We start from the raw sequence: 10,832 nt of genomic DNA, 5'->3' as shown, positions 1-10,832 counted from the left end.
ATGTTATTTACACAAAAACATTGATCATTAAATTACACTAAGCTGCAGTGCATCATTCTTCTTTAACAAGCATTGAAGACGTTCTTGTCCCTTTCATTAGCCTCGTCATCATTCCATGTAAAGGAAGTATATACTCTCCCCCTTGGCCTTGGACAACCAAAGAACCTTCTCCCTAAATTATCTTGACCAAGCAGCACCAACACATATCATAACAACGTCATTCTGCCATAGCATGAAGTAGAGGATGATACACATGATGAACTCGCATATGAAGATGAAGAATAAGGCACAAACACATAATGATAAAGGAAAATATGAACTGAGTCATACTCGAGGAAGTTGACTTTAGCAACTGAGGTATAGGATCCACAATTAAGGATTATAACATGGACACACTCCCCTCTATTTTTATCTTAATTTTACCAGTGCCGCTATATGCAACGAAATATGAGTCAATATGACAAAATGGTTGGAATAATTTAATTCCGGAATTCACAAAATCATGAGGTGGTGGTTTTATGTAACTAAAATACACTATTCATGATAGTTGAAATACTACGCATAGCATTATTCTAATTTCAATTAAAATCCACATTGGCGTGACAATTAAGCCACGTTTTTTAAAAAAATAAAAAATTGTCAACTCAAGTCAAATTGGGAGAAAATGAACAAGGGACTACAAAACAAACAGGAAGCAAATTGGGCTGTCAAAATCGCCAGAAAAGGCGGATACAAAATCGCTCAATTAAAGTATAGGGGCAAACAATGCAATTACGTCAAATGTAGACTTTGATTAGTTGCAAAATCATTTACAAAAATAGATTTGCTTCTAATTTATGAAGCTTTTTCGAAATTGACCCCAACATGTGGTATAGTTTTAGGGTAAGACACGCAACTTCTCGATTAGGAAAGACCATTTCTGCTACTTAAATATGTTAAGGTCATAAGGCTGCCTTGCTGTCAAAGTTCTTTTCGAAGAAGAAATAAACAAAAACACAATCATTGAGCAAAACAGCGGTACTAAAGCACTCAACATGAACCTTAGCAAACGACGAAGAGGGAAATATTTCACCTCCTAATACAGAAATTATATACGATGTCATCTCAATCAAAACTGGTTGATATTTGATTTGATAATCAAAATATGGTAATCAATTGACATTCTAAAATATCACAATTTGAAGTTGGCTTGAAGTCTCATTTACAACTTCATATTTTCCCACGAAAGGTAGTGTCTGAAAAGGGAAAAAGTCGCATACACTAGCTAGTTCAAAAAGCTCCATTACCTTGAAGAGCTTCCCCACTAAAATAGGGCTGCTCCAGAATCATAATCATGGCATGAACCAATATGTACAAATCTGCAAATGACCACAGCCACTAAACTTAAGTTTCCAACGAAAGTTATTTTTTTACTGAGATAGAGATGTATATAAAGTAACAGGAAAATGAAGCTTTGTGCCATCAAACAAAATGAACATTAAGACATTTCACTGACAAAAGGCATATCTGGATGAAACCATACAAACATACCTAATCTGCTTCAGATGTTCAATAAACTCATGTTATTAGGCACAACAAATGTGTTAACAATATCGCAACAGTTGAGCTTCCAAGACAGCCAGCTGCTCGTCAGAATCACAAGTTGCTTGCCCCATGCTTGATTGCATTGGAAATATACAATGAGTTTATTGAACAACCGAGTGATGTACTAACAAGAGAAATAAGCAGCAAATAGATAGCCAGCATTTACGATTGCCAAGTGGAAGGCCTTTTTTCCCTAGAAACATATAAAAATTCATATGCTATACTTAATGCTGACCGTAAAAGAGAATTATAAATTCCCAGTATAGGTGCAAAACAAAATGTCAAAAGCACATCAGAAATATAATAGTTCGAACATAATACTGGAAAAAATTGAAACTACGGTATTTTCGTTTCAACCAGATGAACATGATTCACAATTAATAAGAGAGACCAACAAGAAAAATCTGAAATTAGATTGCATGTAAGTAATGCAGTTTATTTCCTCACTAGGTAGGACAGACTTACAGATAAAAGAACAGCCATTCCAGGTCAAAACAAAGTTTATGTATCTAAACAAACAAATAATCTTCACTAGGTAGGACAGAAGTACAGATAAAAGAACAGCCATTATCTGTCAAAACAAAGTTTATATATCTAAACATACAAATAAAATTATCAGAGAGAAAGAAAAAAATTGACTAAAAAATGTTAAGTTAAAAGCTGCTCTCAGACTATACCATTGTTTTCCATCTTTAAAATAAGGTCAAATTCAGAAATCCAAGAGGCCAGAAGTAACTTAAAGACTTCAAAAGGAAAGGAGAAAAGAGGTCCAAGTTTAAGATGCACGGCTGAAAATGTCCAGTGGCCACACTGGAAACTTATAGTAGCACATTTACAAAATACCATCAATAAACAAACCTAACCTATGTAAATACCTTCACATTTTAATTATTATTCAAACCCCTACAAACTTCCTATCAAGACTCACCCAGGTTGACAAAATATGACCTAAAATAGCTCATGAGCATTTCGATACATTTGACATACAGTGCACAGATATTGCATCATATGATTAGTGATTACGGCCACATAATAAGTTATGCATACATCAATGCAGAAGGGATTTGTTCAGCAAACTTGTCAGAGAGGATCTCCAGTTCCAAAACTAGCCAGATTTAAGAGAAGGCAGTGTGACATGAAAAGTCAAAATTATGTCAGCTGAATCTCAGAAAGCTTCACGGCTCATGAAACAGTTCTTCCATAACAAATAGATGCAATGTAGAGATTCTTTGCCCATTTTTCCTGCAAAAATCACATCAAACATAAGATTTCATGATTAAAGAAGACAATGGATACAGCAAAATCAACTGCGGTATTTACCTTGACATGAGTACTAGGAAAGTCAGATGTGCGAAGTGTTTCTTGAGTTTCATCAGTCGGTTTTCTTCTTGGAATACTAAGAACAAGAGCAGCCTGGTCATATGTAGCAGCAGTTGAAGTGATGCGGTAACCATTGTCCCACCTTCGATGAATACCTTCACTAGGATACAGGAAATCAAGCTCCACAACCTGGAATTAATTTTAGAAGAGAAAACATCACATATGGTATAAGCACAACTAAAAATTAAATTTAACATTTTTAAAAAAGAAAAAAGTAGAACCTGATCTGAAAATCCAGCACCACGGGACATAACAATTGCCCATCTACTTCCAGCGGTGGCCATAGCAGTGACGAAAAATCCTTCTTTCCATTTTTTATTAATCCACTTGAATGGAAATGATTCACTGACCTTATAGGATTGCTGCAAGTATTGGGTCCCTGAAACCAACAAATCACCAGTAGAAGTGAGAGACATGGTCACACAGGAACTAAACTCTACACTACAAGCCAAAATATGCAAAATATCCTAATACAAAATGCCTGAAGAATAGAGCTTTAACGAATTACCTTTCGACATTACAACCAACGAGCTCCCGCTATTAGATCCTGCTATGGCACTAATATAATAATTTTTTTCCCACTGTTCCATAATCCATTCCTATAAAAACAAAAGTAGTTATATTAGTTCTTCAACATGCACCAAGTTCCAATACAGTGAAGAATACATTATATCAGATATGAAGTATAAACATGATATTACGAACATAAATGACATAATACCACATATTACTAAATCTTGAACAAAAGCAAAAAATAACAACCTTGTGAAGGAAGAAGGATGAGAGTTCATAAACTTGTGCAGTGAAACCAGTGCCGGCATCCATAATCAGTGCCCAAAGGTTAGAACAACAACCTACACTACTGATAAATAACCCATCTTCATATCCCTTTTCGATGTGTTGGGACAACCGCACATCAGCAACATTGTAATGGTACCTGGACAAAAAGAATAAAAAACTTAGTCTCTCATCATTTTAACATTGGCCATAAAGACTCATTTAACTTCAGAAGAAAACCTTTGCTTCATAGGTCGGCGTGCATTGTACACACTAATCCATTGTGTTGCTGGCATTCCCATTCTGACTTTCTTCTTTGGCTGCTCATCATCATCTCCTTCCATGGTCAACCGTCCTCTCTTCTGTCCAACCTGATAAATAAGCTTAACAGCACAAACCAGAAAAATATTAGCAACAAGACTCAGCCCTCATCTGTAAACAGTAATCTCTAAATATTGAAGAATTTAGTACCTTCTGAGCACCGTCAGTGTTTATGGGTCTAATGTCTGGATTTGGACCAACAATTCCATCAAAAAGTGATATATATTTGGCATAATTTGGTTCTTCGTCAAACTTCAAATTCACCACGAACTCAATGAACTGCCGAAAAGGTGCGGGACAGAGGATACACATATTTTCTGGCGAGGTGGCCATTTTCTTCTTGCAAACAAGAAATCCTTTATTTTCACCCTGCAGCCAACAATTTTATCAGAACGGAACATTTTTATTTACTATTATCACTAAAGTAACTATTGTGAACAAATATGACCTGGTATCCTTGCCAGGGTAGCCGTCCACGAAGAAGGAAGATTAGCGTGTATGCAAGAGATTCCAAATCATCTCTTCTGCTACCTGTCCTACCAAGATGAGCATGTACACTAGCATAACGAACTGTTCCCCTGTGGTAAGAATATGACAATCAACATCTAAATCAACCAAAGCTTGGATTTTGATCAGAAAATTCACCTTATATTAGAAATGCAAATAAGTTACCTAAATACATCTGGACGCTGATCGTAATCAACATGAAGACCAGACGAATTATCACGCCAACGAGTTGCTGCATGGCAAAAGAGAGCGGATTGCATAAATAAACTAAAGAGAAATTAGAAGAAAAAATTCAATGAAGTGTAAGTACCAACTTTTTTTGGCAAGTAGAATACTAACCTAAACCAAGATCAACCAGAAAAAGCTTTTTCTCTTCATGAGTTCCCGGAGGGCCGAGCAAAAAGTTCTCAGGTTTTACATCACCATGCACGTATCTGAAACAAATGTAAGCAACACAATGACATTCTTTGCAACAATGAGAATCATGAATTCAATATTGTCAGACCAGTGATATGCATTTTTTTTTTCTTTTGGCTTTGGACACACAGATCCTAAAGCCACATTAGACCCCAAATAATTTAAGTTGAGCTGAGTGGACTTAATTAAGGACACAATAAGCTTAATCTAGGTACACACACTATGGGAATAAAGAGTGCATCCCCCCCACCACCCAAAACATGCAAGAAAGTCTGTTAAACGGAGAAAGCCACAGGGTGAGACCGGTGTGGCCACTGAAATTGCCAAAGCAGCCTAGCGTGACTGGTTTAGCATGCTGGCTATATCCAATCCGTGCAGTAAAGAAAAAGCCAGAAATAAATCAAAAACAGTATCAGGAAAAAGAGAATCACCCTCACCCTCTAGAATGCATCTTCTCTAATATGGAAACAGCCTCGATTGCTATGCACGACACCATTTCAGCAGACATCCTAAAGCCGAGAAAATACGATTAAAACAAGCATTATTCACTCCAACAATAAAAATCAAGACACATTACATAGCACTATAATTCCAGCACGAAAGATGAACTTACGTGTGTGTCTTGTTATTCCAAACATCCCATAAACTAGGGCCAAGAATATCCATGACCTGCAATACAATTCCAGGTTACAAAAAGTTGATAGATAAAAAAACCCTAGCCCTCTATAATAAAATAAATAAATAAATCTTTAAACAGCACTTACCATGACATACCAATCACCTTGCCGTCCCTTGTAATGAACTCGTGGGACACCATGGCTACCTCCTAATACACTACATACAAACAAAAAACATGATTTTAGCAACATACAATTGTAATAAATGAGCTGAAAGGAAAAGATAGACCACACTCACTTGTAAACCTGCCACTCGTAAGGAGGTCCATAATTACACCCTTTGCTGGTTTTATGCTCAAATTTCAAAGCCACCTGCAAATTATTCATTGCACAAACAATGTCAAAAAACCACTGCAACTTACACACACTAAGGTCTAGTCTATGTATACCCCATTAAAAAAGAATGCACCGGTGATCTCTCTTTTATTTACGCTTCATTTATGATAAAAACACAATGCAGATTAACATCAATCAATGCTTGCTTTTTGAGGTTGATTCCAAACTAGTAGCTATTATTACCAACTCCCATGTGGAGTTTGCTAGGAGACAAACTAATACAGTGGCTCAAGCTTTAAGCAAAAGCGGCCACATATAATGCTAGTTCTCCAGTTTTTATGATATTCCTACATGTATCCAGATTTTGATTATGAATGAAATGCATTGGTTGTATTTTCTCAACAAAATAAAAACATCAATCAATGTGGTCGTAGCGTCACAGCAGCATGGTAGATTTTGTGTCAGTCTGTAACCGATTTCCATGCGCAAGGAGGGCATCATGAACCCAACTCATCGCAAGTGATGAACCTGGTGCGAAGGCTTGTATAAAATTGAACAATCCTCCTAGCGGAGTTAGGTTCAATCCGTATCACAGTCAGCATAGACCATAACATCATACTTATATGGCGGATCATTTCCATCACCCGCCATCTACTGTCATTAGCACTGACATCAATTTTTAATCATAAGTATCAAATAATTCATTATTATGGTAGATATTAGGTTCAATCCGTATCACATTCACCATAGGCCACAACATCGTACTTATATGGCAGATTTTTACACAACCCGCCAACTTCAATCAATAACACCGACATCAATTTACAATCATAAGCATCAATGATTCATTTTTATCACAATTTCAAATTTTATATCAATCCCCACATAGATGATACTTTATTATCACTGGTTTCAATCAGAAGTTACAATCACACACAAAGAAACACACTAATACTATCATACCTCAACAGCACCGGCTCCGGCACCAATACGACGACCAACATAAACTTGTCCAAATCCTCCTTTCCCTAGCTTCCTATCTACTCTGTACATCGGTGAACCACCCACCTGAACCTGTTACACAAAAATTTAAAAATCAAATTTTTTTTATCAAAATTTCACAAAAAAATAATAAAAAACACCATGCAGATTAAAAAATTGATAATTTAAACAAAAGAAAGAAAAAAAAATTACTTTTTCAGGAATAGGCGGTGTACTCCCTTCATCTTCAGCCACCGGACCCTTATCAGCGGCGGTTCTCCCACCACCGCTATCACAGTCATCATCCATAATCTCTAGCTTATTAGAAACCCTAATTTGAGGTTGTTCCGGCACGTGAGGTTGTTCGTTTTGTTGTTGTTGTTGTTCTTGTACTTGATCACGTGCGGCTGCGGCGGCGATGGTGTTGTTACGATTTCTAGCAGGTCTACCTCTTCTACCTCGTGTAGCGGGTTCGGGTTTAGCGATCGGGTTCGGGTTTTGATTCGGATTCGGGTCTTGTTTGGTTTTAGTTTTTCTGGTTCGGAGTTGAGGAGGCATGTTAATCTTTAAGGTTGCTCCATGAAGAGTGTTTCATGGAGTTTTGTTCTGGAAGATTCGAACGACGACGGTGATCTATCTATCTATCTATGAGAGTGTAGAGAGAATAGAACCGACGCAGATAGAGAAGGTGAAGATCAAAACAACATCTACCAATGAAAAAATCAAATTATTAGTTTTGCATTTTATAAGAGATTTATTCAATTAATCTCATGAAAATGAAATTAAATATAAGATATGAGTTTCATCTCAAGAGATTTTATCGAAAACTTAGTATCTGACTCAAAAACTAACAACAAACATCGCACCGTCCATTAATCAGAAATCAAGTACTAAAAATGAAAGATTTGATTGAATACACATGTAAAAAAAAATTACAAATCAATATATGCAATATAATTATTTTTTTGGAAAAACCAAAATGGAATATATGCAACATAATTTGATTTGACTTTCTAGATGGACACATGTAAAATAAGCAATTCATTTTATAGATATCATTGGTAAGTCATAGTAGATTATAAGTTTTTATAAAATAACACTTCTTGATTTTTATTTTTATTTTTATTTTCACTTTACACTTTAATTGATTTAAAGGATAATTGGGTCTTCATTAATGGACGGTGGAATTGATGCTTTGGATTAGTCGGTCCTATTGAATTGGTATAAGTTTTAAAAAAAAAAATCAAAATGTGTGTATTTTTTCAATAAAATATATTAATTATTTAATTGAATTATTTAATAAGATAAATTACAATCAAATAGTGTTCGTCAAATTTGTAGGAAATTTGAGAATGTATAACAAAATTATTGTTTTAAAATAATATTACATTACCAAAAAAAATATTAGATTGAATAAAGTAGTTTAAAGAAAAAATTGAATTTAAAGAAAAGTACACAAAAAATTATAAATCTCTATATATATATTATTGAAATTGTCTTCAAATTGTGATGTTGTGAAAGCTGAAAATCGTGGCGCGATTTCTCTTGGCAGAATGAATGTTTTTGCTAAAGGCAAATCGCGGCGCAATTTAGTACTGGCGTGGCGCGATTTGTGGATAAGGACGTTGTACCTTGGGTCGTACGTTAAAATTATGGCACGATTCGGACAGACGCGGCGAGATTTGTCTGTCACTGTGTACTATTTAAGTGTTTCTTTGCAGATTTTTGAGTGAGAACTTCAAGAGAGGAAAACTTGGAAAATCAAAGGAGGTAACTTTAGGGTTGAGGGTCTTTGATTAGAGTTCTCTTGGGTTGGGAAACATTGTAAACACCTTGGGTGAGTGAAAATCATTGAGTGTCTTGTTCATTTGTGAGATTGAGAAAATTGGTAGAAATTAGGGTTGTTCTTTGTGAGCTTGTTTAAGTTAATTTCTTGTAACTCATTTGTATCCCTTTGTAAGAACTCATTGATAGTGGATTGGAGAGATTTATCTCTCCCCCAGATTAGGTCAAGTTGGACCGAACTGGATCAACAATCTTTGGTGTGTTTTTTTCTCTCTTCTCTCTTTATCTTTTGCTTGTGGTTTTGAGCTTCTCACTTTGATTACTAGATTAGATGTAGGTGTTGTTATTATTGTTGTTGCTTGTGTTCACTTTGATATTGGTTACTATTTTCCTTTGCTCCACACATCATAATTTGTATTGGTGTGAATTTGAGTACGAATTCACAACATATATGTTTTAAAAAAATAAAATAATTTTCAACGAATATCTGATTATATTCTTTTGACTCAAATATATAATCAAATCTTACCATTTGTATAAAGAAATTAATTATCATTCATTAGTTTTACACAATTATTTCGGCTTGTATTTTCTTTCTTTTTTTAACATATATCTATAGAGATTTATATAGGAGGGGAGAACCCGCTTGTTTGCCCCACATATTTTTCGGCGGAGATTAGTCACTACTTTTTTTTTTTTTTTGAAGAAAGATATTAGTCACTACTAAATAGCGGTGGAAATTTCATATCAATATCATGGTAACAAAAAAAAAAGTATAGATGGGGCTTTTAGCCATCTTTTTCCAACAAAAAAAAAAGTATAGATATTTGAAAAAAAAATCAATTATTCAATTAGATAAAGAATGATTAAAAATTCAATTATATCCTTTATATTTACTTATTTGCTTTTAGCACTATACCATGTTTGGCCAAAAATCACAAATTTTGAAGGTTAAAAATCTAGATTTGAATCAAAATTGCAACAAGTATGATAGTTGATGATCTAAAAATTAGAATTTAAAACAGAAGAGATGTTTTTGATAGTGTGATAAAATAGAGAGACCGAATGTACAATTAAGCGTAAAATTTTATTAAAATACTATATAACTAAGAAGGTGGAGAATGGTAGTAACACGTTGTTTAGGCACGAGCCATGATCGGATGAGGCTATTTTAAAGGACTGACTTAGTAGGTTGTTTAACTTAACATTGGATAAAATGATATGATGTCTAGTTGTGTGTTAGAGGGGAGGATGTTGAAGTTGGAGAATAAACTTGTTTGCCTGGAGGTAGAGCTAATGAAGGAGTGTAGGACTTTACTATCTAACCTTACTTTGCAAGGTAATGTGGAATATATATGGGTTTGGAACCCTTATTTTGCCGATATGTGTTTTATAAAAGAAGTTTGTGTGTTGCTATCTAATTTTAAAGTAAAGTTGTAGTGGATTTCTCGGTGAATAGAGCTACTTGGAACAATTTGGTTCCAACAAAGATTTTGTTGATTGCGTGGAGACTACTAATTGATCACCGTTCAACTAAAACTAATTTAGTTTGTAGAGGAGTACAAAATTTAGCATCTCCTTTGTATGTGGAAAGATGTAATTTGAGTGAAATTTTCAAACTTTTTTTTATCGTTTAGTTTTTTTATCGTTTTGTTTTTTTTATTGTTTTGTTGTAGTATCTTGGTTATGAACCAATTGTGTGTTGTCAAACAATAGTTATTATCACGGACAATTTATAGGTTTGATATATCATGGAAAGAAAGTAAAAGAATGTCGTAATTCTATTTGGTTGGCTTGTATGTGATCAATCTAGAAGCATTTTTCGGTAATCATGAACGTCTATTAGGCTCACCTATTAATATGTTTTAAATATTTAATATGATCATGAATTTAGTCTAAAATTAAGAGTTTTCTTTTTATGAATACTATTATCGGAACATTCAACCACTCAACTGTTTAAAAGTTGTTTTATCTCCTAGTTGATTTTTTTTTTTGTCAAGTAGCTTAGTGGTTAGAATTCACCTTTTTCAAGGTGAATAAGTGGGGTGTCTGGGGTACGAACCTCAGCCCCTGCATATAATTATGCATGTCCCTGCCAACTGAGCTACGCTCACAGGGACCGTTGAT

General features: G+C 34.7%; 1 protein-coding gene across 5 annotated transcripts; it reads right to left on the bottom strand.

The window, feature by feature from the left end:
* Window positions 1-33: 33 nt before the first annotated feature.
* LOC11432252 (casein kinase 1-like protein HD16) lies at window positions 34-7,782 on the bottom strand. 5 transcript variants are annotated; one of them, XR_005645248.1, is made up of 18 exons: window positions 7,134-7,782; window positions 6,903-7,013; window positions 5,902-5,975; window positions 5,751-5,820; window positions 5,600-5,655; window positions 5,424-5,495; window positions 4,909-5,003; window positions 4,735-4,801; window positions 4,511-4,640; window positions 4,213-4,431; window positions 3,982-4,124; window positions 3,727-3,901; window positions 3,473-3,563; window positions 3,186-3,343; window positions 2,905-3,093; window positions 2,632-2,826; window positions 1,287-1,358; window positions 34-222 (listed from the first exon to the last, which is right to left on the bottom strand). XR_005645248.1 is itself a non-coding variant. In XM_003588380.4 (16 exons), exons 1-16 carry the CDS (start codon window positions 7,476-7,478, stop codon window positions 2,767-2,769), a joined length of 2,055 nt encoding a protein of 684 aa, XP_003588428.2. In that variant the 5' UTR covers window positions 7,479-7,782; the 3' UTR covers window positions 2,233-2,766. The 5 variants fall into 5 exon arrangements, 2 of the variants coding, with proteins under 2 accessions (XP_003588428.2, XP_039687565.1); XR_005645249.1 differs by lacking the exon at window positions 34-222 and adding an exon at window positions 1,531-1,777 and having other exon boundaries at window positions 1,093-1,358; XR_005645247.1 differs by lacking the exon at window positions 34-222 and having other exon boundaries at window positions 1,093-1,358.
* Window positions 7,783-10,832: the final 3,050 nt, after the last annotated feature.

Source organism: Medicago truncatula, chromosome 1 (genome assembly GCF_003473485.1).
Source record: "Medicago truncatula cultivar Jemalong A17 chromosome 1, MtrunA17r5.0-ANR, whole genome shotgun sequence".
NCBI lineage: Eukaryota > Viridiplantae > Streptophyta > Magnoliopsida > Fabales > Fabaceae > Medicago > Medicago truncatula.
Note: the sequence above shows the minus strand (reverse complement) of the source record. Positions and strands in the feature narration are given on the sequence as shown.